The sequence below is a fragment of the Bufo gargarizans genome, chromosome 10, assembly GCF_014858855.1.
Source record: "Bufo gargarizans isolate SCDJY-AF-19 chromosome 10, ASM1485885v1, whole genome shotgun sequence".
Lineage (NCBI taxonomy): Eukaryota > Metazoa > Chordata > Amphibia > Anura > Bufonidae > Bufo > Bufo gargarizans.
Window position 1 is genome coordinate 31120206 of NC_058089.1, and position 16951 is coordinate 31137156.

At 41.1% G+C, this 16951-nt stretch overlaps 1 protein-coding gene across 1 annotated transcript in view; it reads right to left on the bottom strand.

Annotated features, from left to right (window-relative positions):
* LOC122920032 (mucin-2-like) overlaps window positions 1-16951 on the bottom strand; it is an 89379-nt gene that overhangs the window by 46772 nt on the left and 25656 nt on the right. Inside the window, exons 13-20 of the mRNA XM_044269242.1 lie at window positions 16595-16732; window positions 14738-14902; window positions 13736-13830; window positions 12850-12976; window positions 8786-9041; window positions 6338-6384; window positions 3635-3735; window positions 1783-1934 (exon numbers count right to left, since the gene is read on the bottom strand). Of these exons, the coding sequence (XP_044125177.1) occupies window positions 1783-1934; window positions 3635-3735; window positions 6338-6384; window positions 8786-9041; window positions 12850-12976; window positions 13736-13830; window positions 14738-14902; window positions 16595-16732 (1081 nt within the window). The remainder of the gene's footprint in view (window positions 1-1782; window positions 1935-3634; window positions 3736-6337; window positions 6385-8785; window positions 9042-12849; window positions 12977-13735; window positions 13831-14737; window positions 14903-16594; window positions 16733-16951) is intronic.

Here is a 16951-nt window from a genome sequence, read left to right on the forward strand (position 1 = left end):
GCAGCGTGGAGTTCCAACGGGTCGAAACGTAGCATAACAGGTGATGTTGGGGAAGAGCAATTTGCCTTTGTAGCTCAAGAAGGGAGTGTTTTTCATGTTAAGAGTTGGATGCAGAGTTTCCTGGACATTTTTAACAGCTCTTGCAGTTGAATGGAAGACTTGAGGAACCAGGTGACAATGAGAATAAAGACGTGCGCCATGCAGGGTGCATGGGTAAGCCCTGCTTGATGTAGCATAGATAAAATGTTTTTCCTGTTATCTATAACCATGGTTCCTATCTCCAGTTGGTAGGGAGACAGCCAGTGTTCGATTTCTGTATTGATGACGCTAAACCCAGTGTGGCTCAGTTCACCAAGGCTGACCAGGTGCAGAACAGTGTGACAATGCGTAGCTTTGCCTAGGTGATATGCTGGAGGACCACTGTGAACTGTGTCTAAAAGGCAGAGTGAGGAGAAGGTGTTGGATGAGGAGGCAGAGGAGGACAATGGCGCAGAAATCCAAGCATTACAATGAGGAGGCGGCATTGCCATCACCTGGCCAAGCTGCTGATGTGCCTGGTCCGGAACAACATTTACCCCAGGACTGGCCCACTTTCTGCTCAACGTACGTGTGCAGGGCTGGTACAGCTTTTTTGGAAAAGTTATTTCAGCTTGGGATTTTCCACCTTGGATGGGCACAAGCCATCAGTTGTATGAAATGTGCAGAGTCAACTACATGGAAAGTGAGGGACTGAAGTACCAGCAACTTGGCCAGGTGCACGTTCAGCTTCCGCGTCGTTGCATGAGTGCACACATACTGTTGTATTTTTGCAATCGCCTCGGTGATGGAATGCTGTCAAAATGAGTGATGAGGAGGAGGAGCATCAGGAGCAAAAGACGACATTGAAGTCGATGGGAGAGAACGACAGCTTCCTTCTTCTGACATCGAGCCCTGATTGCTGGAGTGCAGGCCGGTGGGAAATGCAATGGTTGCTACATCAGGCTTAACGGAGATTAACGTGATTGTGGCAGCAGTTCAACAATATGCAGGCGGCGATATATTAGACCGCTCTTTAATACTGAGGCACAGTAATTCTATGTATAAACTAACAGATTACCTGGGATTATGGCAGTAGTTAAACAAGGTGCACAAGGCGATTACACCCAACCTGCACTGTCCCTGCAGTCTCCCCTATGCTCTCCCTATAGTCTCTAAAAACTCTTCCTATCCAATATTTTCCTATTAATAGCTTTCTAAAACATTGTCCCTAGAGCATAAGCGCTTGTCACATCTCTGTGAGAGTGAATGGCGCAGCAGGTGAACAAGATTCACAGGGTGATTACACTGAGCCTTCACTGTCCCTACTGTCTCCCTATGCTCTCCCTACAGTGTCTAAAAACTATGCCTACGATCTCCCTACACTGTACCTATCCAATATTCTACAATAAAATATTTTTAACACACTGTCAGCTCATAGTCAAATTGTGGAGACTGTGGGGGATAAGGCTTTTATAGGGCTGTGACATCACAGAGGATTGCTATCTGCTAACTGGCTGGCTGTATGACATTATGGGTCACATCTTATTTTTTACTTTGTAACACATGTATCAGCCATTTTAGAAAAAAAAATTATTTGTTACCACGAAGTGCAAGGAAATTCATATTTGTAGTAAATCCAATTTTTCCTAAACTTCGGATTGAATTACACTTCAGATGTCCGATTCGCTCAACGATAAGGCTTAATGAGATAATTTTGACTACAAATGAAAAAAACAGGGGCTATTATATAGCATATGATGTTACCAAGTATTGCAGTCCACCTTGACCTGGGATCCATGCGGATAAATGTCTTCATTATGGACACAAGGACATCTATCTTCAGGGACACAGTCTCCAGCTCCATCATCTAGAAGTCCACTGGGGCAAGCACACCCTGAGATACACTCTGTCTGGAACTGCATTAATAAAGCACAAATCCATAGATGTTATTTCAATACTTTGTCTAGGCAATACATAGAATGACAAGTACTCTTTAGACAAAGGATGAAATGTTAACAAGTATCACATGTTAAGAAGCCTTTATTGATGTGAAAAAATAAAAGAAGGAAGGAAGGAAAGAAAGATAAATTTAAAATAAACTAAATGCAAAACAAACTACATTTGTCATAAAAAAAAGCGGAAGAACAGAACTTTCTCACTGAAAAACAAGAGAAAGAGACCGTTATTGTCCTCACTTGTTGCAAGAAGGAAGGCTAGAATGCACTTCATAGTTTAGAACTTGTTGATCTTTTTTCACAACTTAGGTTATAACATCATATACACTGATTGACCTTTATGATGTCATGGGGTGATTTTATGGCGCTTTTGCTTTTTAGGGATGATTTTATGGCTTTGGGAGATTTGATGGCGCTGTCACTGTGAAACATCCTCTGGAAAGGAGTATTTTATACTTTGCCAGTTTGGTTGTCGACGACCTTTGGAAGGGAGTATTTTACACTTTGCTGGTTTGCCTTTAGGATTATATAGAGTACTTAGGAAATGTGTGAAATATTAAGGGGCCCATCAGGGGCAGACTGGCCATAGCCCCTACGATGCCCAGAGGGCTGCTACCGAGATACATATAATGCTCTCAGCATTAATTAATGTAGGCAGTATTTTATGCTGCACTGTGGTATTTGGTTCTGCTGGGGCGGTCTTTTGTTCTCTACTACAGTATTGCTGGCCCTGCCTACTTCTGTTGCCCTGCCTTCTGTCAATTTGGGCCAGCCTACAACATTAGGGCACTTTTAGTTTTTTTTTCCACGGCCACCTTAAGTTCCCAGTCCACCCGTGGGGCTTATTTATGAGGGGGCCCATTTATGAACTGATACATGCCATTTTGCAACACAATCTGCGATTTTGCCCGTTCACGACACTTCTATGACAGGTCTAGCAAAGAGGGCGGGCTGGCGGGCCCGTCTCATTCATCATTTTGTATGCCAGTTTTTGACGTAAAAAATTACTTAAATGTACAGCAGCAACAGAGCTGGTGTAGATTTAAGATTGATGCACACACTGCTGGAGGAAGCGCCAAAGGTATGTAGAGGTATGCGCCTCTACATAACTTTGCCTCTTCCTCCAGCATAAAGAGACAATTAAGACCGGCGTGTAAATCAATTGGTCTTAATAAATGAGCCCCTAAGTGTTTTATACTTTGCCTGAATACTTTAGGCCCTTTACACATTGCCTGTAACATATAAAATATATGTAATAATAAAACATGCCTCATATACTTATAACACATATTATATAACCTTATTTACGGAACGTAAAGATGTACATAACAGTGAGACATGTCATGCATCTGCTATGAAGAGTGGACCCGGTTGGTTATATCTAATTTGCTACTAGATGGTAAGAAACAATACAGGGCTCCCCTCTTCAGAGGAACTTCATTGTTAGTAAGCATGAGGAAAGGAATTGGAATCTTAGATGTAAAGGATGCAGAATTCGAAAGCAAACAGACCATGGTAGGACAATCTGGCACTGTAATGCAGGAGCCATTTTGAACTTCGCTACAGGCCCCTCTCTTCTACTGTACGTACACCACTGACTCAAAATCCAGGTGGTTATTTGAGAATTAAAATAAAAACATAATAATCCAATCTCATCTTACGTATTCAATACTCAGAGTCTTGCAGCTTCTGCGTATAGGAGCTCCTGGTGCCAGGGGCTGTCTCTTATCACAGTCCAAGTAAACTTTCCCTCCAGGACAAGCTGTAAATAGGGTTAGATTAAGATTTGAAGCTTTGAACAGTTCTGCTTTACCCAATCTAGTGCCACTGCTCAGTAAATTATCATTTCTAAATTATACATTTTTCTTATTATTTTAGATTATATCAATCACATTTTATAGTACCATTTATTTTTAGGTTTAAACAGGGTCAAATATGTCGGGTAATGTTGAGCGAAGTTCTAAAACCTTTGATTCGGCTGCTTCGCTGAAATTTGCTGAGAAATTCGCTATGTGACGAATTACTTCTTTGCAGGCTCAATGATGGGGAAGAGTGATTGCATTGAACCCCTCAGATGCTGCGTTCATCGCTGATAGCGGCATCTGATGTAAAATGGAGGCCTTTCAGGGGTTAAAAAAATAAAAGTATAACGCTCACCTTATCCGTTTGAGCGCAAAGAGGCCACCGCAGCCATCTTGATTGAAGAATCTCGCAAGGTGTATAATGATGTCATCGCGCTAGGCATCGTGGTACAAGATCTTCAATTAAGATAGACACGGCGGCCTCTTTGCATTCAAATAGATGAGGTAAGCATGTTTTTTTTATGCCATTTCAGGTAAAATTGATTCGTTAGCACAAAGCATGAGGAAATTCGGCTTTGCGGCAAATCGTATTAATGTCCACTTTGGATATTTTAATTCGCTCAACCCTAATTTGGGGTACACAACAGGGCTAACAGGAGAAACTAGTTACTTCCTTCCAATATTAAACAATATTTCTATCATTCCTTGTCCCTGTTTGAAAAAACAATGTTGAACGGTGACCCCTGGGGACTGGGTGGCAAAAAGAAGCCTTGTGAGAGCAAATATGGTTGCTTAAAAATCAGAAAGAAAGACAACAGTCTCCACATAGGCATTAAGGGGCACAGTCAAGGTTGCCAAGTCATATCTGTGTTGTATTCTTTCATAAAGGACACCTCTTACCTGGTCTATATTGTCCTCACCAAGGTAGCATGAAGTAGTGAGAGACATGCTGAAATCAGTGCTCTGTCACTTATCTGCTAAAGTAAAGCAGATGCTGAGAATTTGCAGTTTAATTCTGGCAGTGCACGCTGGAGAAGAGTCATGTGCTATCAGAGAAGAGTCCAGCTTAGTCATTAGCTCCCCGTGTCCCCACGCACCCACCAATAAAGCTCTCTCCAAGGGGGAAACTAAGAAAACTTCAATCATCAGGAAGTTGTAGCTCATGAAGGATATAGAAGGATATTGATACTTTAGAGAGAGTTCAGAGAAGAGCTACTAAACTAGTACATGGATTGCAGGATAAAACTTACCAGGAAAGGTTAAAGGACCTTAATATGTATAGCTTGGAAGAAAGAAGAGACAGAGGGGATATGATAGAAACTTTTAAATATATAAAGGGAATCAACTCGGTAAAGGAGGAGAGCATATTTAAAAGAAGAAAAACTACCACAAGAGGACACAGTTTTAAATTAGAGGGGCAAAGGTTTAAAAGTAATATCAGGAAGTATTACTTTACTGAGAGGGTAGTGGATGCATGGAATAGCCTTCCTGCAGAAGTGGTAGCGGCAAATACAGTGAAGGAGTTTAAGCATGCATGGGATAGGCATAAGGCCATCCTTCATATAAGATAGGGCCAGGGACTATTCATAGGATTCAGATATATTGGGCAGACTAGATGGGCCAAATGGTTCTTATCTGCCGACACATTCTATGTTTCTATGAATAAGCCCGACTCTTCTCGGTCAGCGCCTGACTCTTCTCCAGCATTAAAATGTAAATCTCGGCAGCAGCTTTTCTTTAGCAGTTAGGTGACAGACTGCTGATTTCAGTGTCTTAGTCACAACTTTATGTTGCCCTTTTACCATAACGGAGGTAACAGGTTCCCCTTAAAGGGGGTGTGCAGGAAGTATATAGTCATGACCTATCCTCAAGGTAGGTCACCAATGTCTGATCGGTGGGGGTCCAACACCCAGCACCCCTGCCTGATCAGCTGTTCCGTGCGAGCGCTGCTTCTTCTTGATTACACTCCCTTGCCGCAGCGACGCAGTGTAATTACAAGCACTCACTAAAAATGGAGTAGGTACTTGTAATTACACTGGGGCGCTGAGAATACACAGGCAGTGTAATGAAGAGGAAGTAGCGCTCACATGGAGAGCCACCTCCTCTTCAACCAGCTGATTGGTGGGGTGCCGGGTGTTGGGCCCCCGCCAATCATGTATTGATGATCTATCCTGAGGATAGGTCATCAATATATACTGCCTGCATAACCCCCTTAAGTAGTTAACAGTCCTGTTTTCTGAGATTTCTGATATGGAGTAGGGTTAGCACTCCAGCTCTTAACTCAAATTTCTTAACTCATTGCGTTATCTTGAGACAAAAGCCATTGAAAAGCAATTGAAGGTGTTTGCTTAGATTAGATAACACAACTCAGAAATCTCAGAAAACAGGAGTGTTAACTCTACTCCATCCGTATACATAACTTGCTAAGAAAAATCTACTGAGTCATCACTGAAGCCTATTGAGTTTAGTCCTCACTGATTTGACCTTGTGCTTGGTTCATAGTGATGCATAGATAGAATACTATACATGTCATTTGAAAGTATTAATCATATTCCGTCTTACTTTTGTTGACCTTATCATTGCAGGCAAGATTCCCATTTTGGCAGATGCTATCAAGAAGAAAGAAATTAATAAATATATGTTACACTAATGTGCTAAATATGTATATATATATATATATATATGTGCAATAACACTTATAATTGTTAATTGCGGGGTAATTATAAAAAGATCACGTCTGATCAATCTTGATTTCTTTATAATCGATGTTCCCAGTTTTAAGCGTACATGCACACGACTGCGCTCTGTTTTGCGGTCCGCAAATTGTGGAACTGCAAAACACAGATGCCGCCCATGTGCGTTCTGCGTTTGCAGAACGGAACGGGCTGCCCATTATAGAAATGCCTATTCTTGTCTGCAAAATGGACAAGAATAGGACATGTTCAGTTTTTTTTTTTTTTTGCAGGGCCATGGAACGGAGCAACGGATGTGGACATCACACAGAGTGCTGTCCACATCTTTTGTGGCCCTTTTGAATTGAATGGGTTCGCATCTTAGCCACAACAAATGTGGCTTGGATGCAAACCCAAACAATGGTTGTGTGCATAAGGCCTAAGGCCTATGTTTTAATGTTTAAAACTTTTTCCTAATGATCTGAGAGATACATATCACAGGTTATGGGTACTAGATATCTGAGAAAGGGGCATTGATCAACAGATTCATTTTTGAATGTTTGGGTAAATGAATATTTGGAGTTGGGATGGAATTTTTACCTTAAAGGGGTTGTTTCATTATGGACAATGGGGTATATCGCTAGGATATGCCCCCATTGACTTATAGGTGCGGGTCCCACCTCTGGGACCCGCACCTATATCAAGAACAGAGCCCCACAAGTAAATAAGGGCACACTGCGCATGCACAGCCACCCTCTATTCATTTTCTATGTGGCTGGCAAAAATTTCCGTCGGCCCCATAGAAATGAATGAGAGCGGGGGCCGCGCATGCGCGGTACGCTCCCATTCACTTCTATGGGGAGCCGACTTGGTGGTTGCCAGACCGGAGTCCTCCAGCCATCACCTTGTGGGGCTCAATTCTCGATATTGGTGCGGGTCCCAGTGGTGGGACCCGCATCTATAAGACAATGCATATCCTAGGAATGACACTACATAGAGTCATAACAATAGATGCACCAGAATGGTTATCACATGGGAATGCAGCAGACATGTCAGCAGAGGTGGGATTATTGCCTTCTTGTAGATTAACACAGTAGGATTACAGGCTGGACTTGATGGACTTCTGTCTTTTTTTAAAGTATCAACTATGTAACTAAACAAAGTAATGATGACTTATGTAGTACACTCTCCATTAAATCCGGTAGTTTAGATACAGTATATGATCATCTAGTCAAACTAAGGCCCCAGGAAGAGTTTATGCAGTGGTAAGCAACTGGTAGTCCCAGTGGCGTAACTAGAAATGACCGGCCCCACAGCAAATTTTTGAATAGGCCCTCCTCCCCCAGCAACTTCTTTGCAATTCCCGACTCCTGTGTAACCTCCACTACTGAGGCTAGTTAAGATCATGCACTCAGATGAGGCCCGGCAGCTGCTCTTTCTGTTTCATTCAGTTTTACTGTACATAATGTCATTGTATAATACTGTCGATGGGCCCTGACAATAATATCTTTTAGTCCTCCTCCTATGTGGGCCCCTTCTGAGTTATGGGCCCCAAAGCAGCCGCTTTGTATGCTTCTCCTACGCCCCTGGGTAGTCCTCAAGTGCTTGCCCTCCGGTCTTTATTCCACTCTTCCATCGTTGTACTATAATGTGCAGAGCTCCATGGTCTAGATTTTGTGGCCAAGTATAGGAAAGAACGAACATATGAATGCAGAAATGACACGTATGATCAGTGTGCTTTCTGCATCTGTATGTTCAGGGGTGGGATTAAAATTTTTAACAACAGGTTCCCTATCTCAACGGTGGACACGCGGAGTCACGACACATGTTTATACAGTATATACATACACCATATATATTTATACAACACACATAGACATAATACACCATATATACACTACAAACACATACCACCCAACTTTTAAAAAGCCTAAGGAGCTAAACTATGGAATGGAAGTGCTCATCTTCAGCTGCCGCCGCTGTCATTTTAGCAACCGGATCTGGAGAACCTAAGGGAACTGGCTGAATCCCATGCCTGCTTATGTCCTTTCTGCAAGAGATAGAACATGTCCTATTCTTGGCCTATTCCTGAAGTCAATAGGAAAGCAAAAAAAAAAAAAAACTGATGCAACATAGACGTCACACAGACATCATCCCTATTTTGTGGATCCACGTTTTTTTTCAGGTCACAAAATATAGACGGTCGTGTGCATAAGGCCTATAAAGCATAATGTTTTACTAATTCATGAAAGTTGAATCTAGGTATTTTGGAATCTGGACCATTTAGTAAATCTACTAAACTATCAACTACAAATCTTTACTCCCGTCCCACACTTACCAGTGCTTATCCTTTGTGCTGATTATCTCTCTGGGTTTCAGGTAAGTGTCATGATAATAGCAGGAACACTTAGATCGATGTACACATTGGTCCTTCTCATTCAAATACTGTCCATCTGGACACCCACAACCATCTACTGGGGTGAAAACACTACCACAAGCCTTCTCATCCTCTGCCAGGGACCGGCAGGTCGGCTGGCAGGTGGTCAAGTTATACAGGTAGATTTGGCTAGATGGGCAGGATGTAATATCCTTATCTGTGGGGGATAAAACAGAGGATGCTATTCATTCACTCATACAGTTTAACGCCATTCTGTATCTATCACATTTCACTTATTACTGTAAGGGGAAAATTAGTGATTTAGGGCGGGGTTTAGCATGGTCCACCAGATTTACTATAACTTGTGCCAGAAACAGGCTTAAGTTATAGCTGAAGTCTATGTCAGCCCCTAGGTGATGTAGACTTCAGTTTCTGGTGCATGGCAGGGCAGAAATGCCTTTTAATACATTAATCGCATCTCAGTCCAGTAGGGGAATGCCAGTCTTGATAAATGTCCCTCAGTATTTTTTAGAATTTTTTGCTGTCTTTCTTTTTCATTGTTGCAGTACTATGCAAGTGAAAAAACAAAATATTGTCACTCTGTAGCAGTCAGCATAAGTGATAAGACCTCCTATATATATTGGTAATCATTTGTTGGTTTACTGCTGCTTTGAGAGGAATATATTATCTATTGGTATAATAGTAGTAGATGTAGAATTAGGGTAACAGTATGGCACCTCTATTGTTCTCTTAATAGGCCTAGATAAAGATGTCCACAGAAGAGCACTGCACTTATCAGTGTAATGAGTGATGGTCTAATTGAGTCATTCATCCTCTTTCCCTGTAGCTGGCCATCTAAGGCCTGTCCTAGGTTGCTAGTATAGCTTATATGTGTATACAGCTAGACCTGCCAATAGCCTTAATACAGTTCCTATGTTTATGTGTTTAAGACAAAAGAGTTATTTACTGAGACATCATGTTTTGGAAATCATATAACTGTTATATTTTGTGTTCACAGAAGCAGAAAAAGATAATATGCCTTTAAGATTAATTTTGTAATGTAAGGTAAGCTCAGTGACACAGCAGAAACAACAGAAAGTATAGTGTTAATCTGTTGTTGCTGGGCAGAAGTCTAGACCAATCACAGCCAGCTTCTCACATAGCAAAAGTTTTCACCAATCACAGCCAGCCTCACATACAACCTGTTTGGGTATTCCCCTAGCAGGAGCTGCTAGAATCATTATTCATCAGAGACAGGAGCTGAAGAGACATTCACTCCACTGAGAGCTGTGTTTTTATGGGAACAAGAGGCCAAAATAGGTATTTAAAACAGTTATATAATGTTCCTACTGTTAGTATAGTGATTAGAACTGTATACTGAACCAGTTATATGTGTGTTTACTTACAGTTCCACTAAATTGCAAGCTACAAATTGCAAGCATACAAACTGCGAACATACCAGAACATAGGCAATTGCATACTGAAAACTGAAAACCAAGTTGAGCAAGCAGAACTATTAGTTATACCTCAGATATACTTCTTAGAGAGATCATAAAGTGCTTAAATAACTTAAAGTGAGAGTACAGATACTCAAGAGAGAAATATATCCACCATTTTATGTTAAATTACAAGATTGAACAGTTGAACCACCATTTTATGCATACCGCCATTTTGTGATATCTTTTCAACACATGTTTTGCACATGGACTATCTGCTGCGGAGGCAGCAGTGTTATATATGAAGAAAAGTTGAAGTTAATAAAGAAGTTATTTGAAGCATTTGGTGTGCTCATTAAACCTACTGTTTCCATAGAATGGCGCTAGAGGAATTACAGAGTAATAGACAGTCTGGTTAGACTAAAAGTCAGAGATATCAAAATTCTTCTAATGCCACAGCGCAAAAGGCACCTCATAGTGCTGCGCCTGCCACATTCCCTCTCTGGCCTCAGTGATGGTCTGACAGATAGTCAAGCGAGGCTGTTTGCTGTTTTTAAAAACCAAACAAAGGCGGAAGTTAAAGAGCTCAGAAAGGAAGCAGAATACATGGAATGACTTTAAATATTATTTTCACCATTTCCACCAGTTTGTGCAAAATATAATTGCACAGATTATTCACGTCCTACTGTAAGATGTTAATTTGTCCTAAAAATTTATTTGATGGTAGTGTTCATTTAACAACCAGTAGATTCTCCTCCAGAAGCAAAAATCTCCACCAAATTTTTGTACTGCTGCAAATAAGATTTGAACAGTGCTGAGGAAGATTTTTCAGTTCATCAGTATATTGGGATGCTTTGCCTGCACAGCATTCTTCAAGTTAAAGGGTAAAGGTCAGGACTTGTGTGTCCTGGGTCATTGTCTTGCATCAGACTTCTTTTCAGCTTGAGGTCATTGACTGCTACACTCACACTATCCTGAAAAATGTTTTCTTACATCTTAGAATTCATTGTTCCTTCAATGTTTGCATGTGTCCACGCCTTGAGGCCACAAAGTAGCCCAAAATAATGGTGATCCCTCCACCATGCTTCATAGTTTGGATGAGGTTTTGGTGTTGGTGTGCAGTGTTCTTTTACTTTGTATATTTGTTCTAAAAAGAGCCAATTTTGTGCTATCTGTCCAGAGAACATTTTTTCAGGAGCATTGTGGAACATCCAGGTGATCGTGGTCATCTTGAGATGGGCTTCAGTGTTTCTTTCTGACAGTGGCAGCTTCCAACATGGTGTCTTTCCATGAGCACCATTCTTGTTCAGCGCCTTGTGCATCGTTCTGTGCATCCGTTCTGTGCATTAGGGACCACAATTTGCAGTTCCCAATGAACGGGCAACGTCCATGCCACGTCCTGGACGGATCGAGACCCATTCAACTTGAATAGGTCCGTGATCCATCTACACCGTAAAAAAATAGAACAAGTTCTTTTTTTTTGCGGTGCGGAGGCACAGACAGAAACACCACAGAAGCACTCTTTAGTGGGGTTCCGATCCATGTTTCCGTTCTGCATCTCCGTTATTGCGGAGTGCACACGGGCCAGTGCCCCATGTATTGCGGACCCGCCGTATGCAAGTGGCCTAATAGTGGATACATGAACATAAGGTTTTTGCAGTCTGTAGAGTCTTCTGTAGGTCTTTCGCTGTTACCCTTGAGTTCTTTCTCATGATTTTCAGTATTACTAGTTGTGCTTTTGGGGTGATGTTAACAGGACACCAGTTCCTAGTGGCAACAGTCTTGCATTTTCTTCATTCATAGATTTGTCTAACCATGGATTGATGTTTACCTATTGCTTTAGGCTCCCTGCATTGTTGATGTTAACTTAATGTGCTTGATAAAATACATGAACTGTTGGGCTTACTAGTTTACTTACGTATTCTGTTTGTCTATAATTGTGACAATCAGACCACATTTTGTTAATAATGAATGCAGAATTTCAGGTAATTCCTAAGGTCACAGATTTCTTCCTTTCTGGTCAATAATATGGTTACATTTCCATGTACACCTGTTTTCATGTCAGGTTTATGTGCATTTTATATTTTGAGGTACCGAACTCTCTAGAGCATCAGTTGAACAGTTTTTTTCCTAGTCTGTTTTGCTATATTTATCCCTTTAGATTATATACTGTTAGGGATACTGCCAGGAATGTTTTGTCATCTTCTGTGTATGTGTCATCTTTGCCCCATTTTAATGTACACTATGAGATGTTTTTTATGAGATGTACAATCTGGTGATTTGTTTATAGGTGTTTATAATTCCTAAGGACGTTTTACAAGAGTGTGCTCGGTCCAGGAAACAAGCCACGTGTGATAGCTGCATTTCCCAAACCAATCAATGCTTATCGAACCTGAACTCACAGCGTCATAATCACTTATGACTGACTTCTTGCCTGACCATGGGACTACTGTACTGTACTCATGGCATTATATAAGTAAAGTGCATTAGATCCATGGTCAGGCAGGAACTCACAGCATCATAAGTGATTTTTCTTATAACTGTCTTATGTAAATTAGCATTCAATATTTTTCATCATTCTGATCTCACCACAGGTTCCATTCTTCCATCCCCACAGAATGATCCCCTTCGTGGCACAGGCTCTGACGTAGGAGGAGAGAGCTGCACACATACAGTGCTCACTGTCCTTACAGCTACATGAGTCATAGCGACATCTCTGGGGGTGAAAATAAGAGGGTCGATTAAATACTACAAGTCCTTATTATGGTCCTACCTGTTTCCAGAACGGAGTCTCCTGCTTTCTATGTCCTTCAATAAAGTGTCTCCAATCTACCAAAAATATATTTTACATTTATCCAGGCACTACAGTAAAGTGTTGTGTGCTTTGTGGCTGGTTTACAGTCTAGTTTGAGCTAGCCTGTGAGGTTGGCTGCAGCCTTTGAGTCTAGCAAAGCCTTTGAGTGTGGCTGAAGCCTGTGAGTTGTGTGAAGATGCCAGAAAAAGCAACTGCACCAAGTCACTGTCTGAGGGAGAGAATCACACAAACCATTACAGAAATTTGAGTGCATGGGCAGACAAAGTTAAAAAAATTTTACTTTACTGCATGTGGTTAGGGTAAGTTGCTTCAGGTGCCTGCCACACTGGGACTTGTATCCCTTTGGTCAATTGGGAAGACTGTATAATATATATAGAAAGGACTTCGAGGGGACCATCCTACATATCGCCTACACAGAGCCTTTTCAAAAACTGGCTGAACCAGTGGCTGACACTTAAAATACATATCAAGTTTTGAGACTTAAAATACATATAAAGTAGCAGGAACAGCAGCAGTAGCTTCCAAATGAGGGGCACCAGTTATGCAAAATATTCCTTAGTTCACTTTTTATTTTAATCCGAAGGGTAGCTTTTGGAGATGTACAAGAGAAGATAGCTGTACAAACCTATGCAGAGTGATTTATGGTATAATAATACAAACCTTTGCATATTCAGTAGGGTCTATTGTGGAATGACACTTGGCAAAAGGAGACTCAACATTTTCTAACTTAGAGCACCAATAGTCTGCGTAATTTTCTGGAAAGGCAAAAAGGTAAAGCATTGAGATCAGTAACTACTCCATGCAAATAGCAGCTAAAGGTGTGTACACACAGATGTCATGGTGTTATGATGTTATGGTAAATTGGTTTTGAAATGGATACCAATAAAACCTGCTACATCTAATTAACTTAAAGGGCTTGTTCTTAGGATAGATCATCAATATAAGATCGGTGCGGGTCTGACACCCAGCACCCCACCCTATCAGCTGTTCTTAGGAAATTACCCAGGGATCAGAGCCACTAGCAGACAGCTCTGTTCACTACGTAGTAGCTATGCCAGGTTACTGAAGCTCAGCTCCCATTCAAGTAAATAGGAACCGATCTGCAATAACCCAGCATAGCCACTACTCTTTGAAAAGAGTTGTGGTTCCAGCTGTGTTCTCATTAGTAGTTCTGGCAACTGTATGTAAAAGATGATTAGTAGAGGTTCTTGTAGTCTGACCCCATGATCTGGTACTAATGACCTATCCTTAGGTTTGGTCAACATCCTTAGCCTGGAAACCCCAATTAAAGCGCCATTAATTCCCAGGCTCTGTACATATGAAATACTGAATGATTTATCTTCATCACATGAGACAATAAAACAATGAATACAATATACATGAGTTGACTAAGCAATAGACTGATAAGGGAGAGATAACCCTGCCCACGAGGACATACAATCTACAAGAGAAAGCATACAAAGGTAACAGTAGAAGCCGGTTTATACAGTTCTGTAGTGACGGTGGGTTTATTGTACCTTGTAAGTTTTTCTGAAGTAAGGTGGGTCCACAACTATAGTCCTGAGAACATAAGATGCTTTTTCCCTGACACCAGTCTTGTTTAATTCATTCTTATGGCTATTCGTAATGTCTGCAATGTTAGACAATAACATAAATTCTTACTGTTCTCAATGCTAATGCTGCAAGGATCGTCCAACCAGTCCGACATGTCACGACAAGTGGCCAGAAGTTTCCATGTGTTGGCAAAGGCTGATGCTGTGGCTTCAACAAGACCTCCAGGTGTTGTAAAGTCATCTCCTTCCTTGGAGTTGAAATTCCCACAAAGACCTGAAGAGTTATAAAAGAAAAGCTTTCCATGTTTAATATGGTCATATTTATTGTATGATATTGTACAGGGGTGTCCACAAATACCTATATACACCTATAGCAAAATTTAATATGTGCATCACTGCCCCAACTAGTTTCCCAGTATGCCGAAGTCAAACACTATTATGGCAAGTGCAACACCTTGAATTCTGAGGAATTGACATTTTTTTATTGAGCAGAAGACATTTTAATTAAAAAACTGTAATAAAAAGGAGTTGCTTTGGCCTCACTCACTTTATCCTTCCTTTTCCTACTGTTGGAAAAAGTAAAACAGGTGCTTCATAAATATGGTGCTCATTCTGAACAGCATATTTCTCAATGTATTTACACCAAACAATATAACTCTTAATCACTTTTTCCCTTTACTTAATATATTACAAAGCTGGCTGCCTGCAGCCTCCACTAGGGGGAGCTCAGTGCACAGGAATTTATAAAGTTACCGTAATAACCTCTTTGCACTGAACTCCTCTTAGTGGCAGCTGCATGAAAATCAAATTTCATGTTGAGAAGAAGAGAGGAAGTTCAGCAACGGGCCCCCGGGCTCTCCCCGGGCCCCATAGAAGTTGCCTGGTCTGCTTTAACTGATATAAGACCAGTGACATAGTAATTTCTCATAAAAAAATAAAAAATACATTGATTTAAATTGGCGAGGGAACAATTGAGCGTTGTGCTTTTATTGTAATGTGCTTATTATTTGCAGTTGTGCACTTCTTTACAAGTCATTGTGGGGGGTCCAGCAACACACACCCTCACCGATCAGCTGTGTGAGAGTAGCTCCAGTGGTGGAACGACACAGCTGTGTCCATTGTGTAGTGGACAATGCTGGTTATTGCACTGCTGCTCCAATTCACTTCAATGGGAGCAGGCGTGCAGTAACCAGCTCCATCCACCACACAATAGAAGGAGCAGTGTGGTTCCGGCACCAGAGCTACTGCAGAGCAAGGACCCCCAACATTTTAGGTATTGATGTCCAATCCTGAGGATAGTTTATCACTTGGAAAGGAGTGGATAATCCTTTTAATGACAATGAATTTTACCACTGGACCATTTGTATTTATCAACAAGTAAATATCAGTTTGTCTACTGATTTTCCAAACTTTAGAAACCTTTCATGTTAGTAATATGTGTCCTTCGCAAAAATTGAGAAAGAGCACACAGATGCACATTGCAAAATCAGAAAATTCTGACCAGGCCTATATACAGAAGAAGGATCCCCAAACAACAAGGGTTCATCCTGGTAAAGATTGACTCTGTATCCTCTTTTATTGAACATGAGAGTGCAGCACTAATTTACCCCTCAATTTTTATACACTGGAGAAGAGATTGCACAGTACCCTTGGGCTACCTCTGCCCCCATAGCCTACTACTGTGCTGGCGGCCTTGCCTTGACTGAGAGTGTGCCATGTAAACGTTCACACTTTCTGTGAGAAAGAGGAATTCGACAAACCCAAGTTGAGGCTCCTCGACTTAAAGGAACCTTTTTTACCTCCGATATAGTCCATTGTCCATACATCTTTGTTCTCCACATTATTCCATGTTCTACTGTAACATTACGCATTTCTCTTAAACCATAGTAGTATGTTAGTGTGTGTCATTGATCATAAAGATAACCCTGGTGACCCTCCTGCCTGTGTTGCCTGCAACTGAACTCACCTTGTGGTTGTTTTTTGGAAGCTTTCTCCTTAGTGATATACAGTTGCATTTTTGGTAGTAGCTGTATTTGCATTTGGAGGCCATGAGCAGTTTGAACAATAACATAGGGCTTAGATGGTTGTAGTATGGAAAAGTTGGCTGTGGAGGAAACAAAAATCTGACAATTTATCTGGTATCGGTTATCATCTAATCTGCTTTCTCATATACAGAGTCTACTGATGATGTTATCAGTATGAACATTCATTTCTCTTAAACTGTCCATTAATATCTTTAAAAGAGACCTGGGTAAAACTGATATCCTTTGGTTTGGGAAATCAATGGCCTAAGGGTGGAGTATGACAGGGAGGTATATTTTGT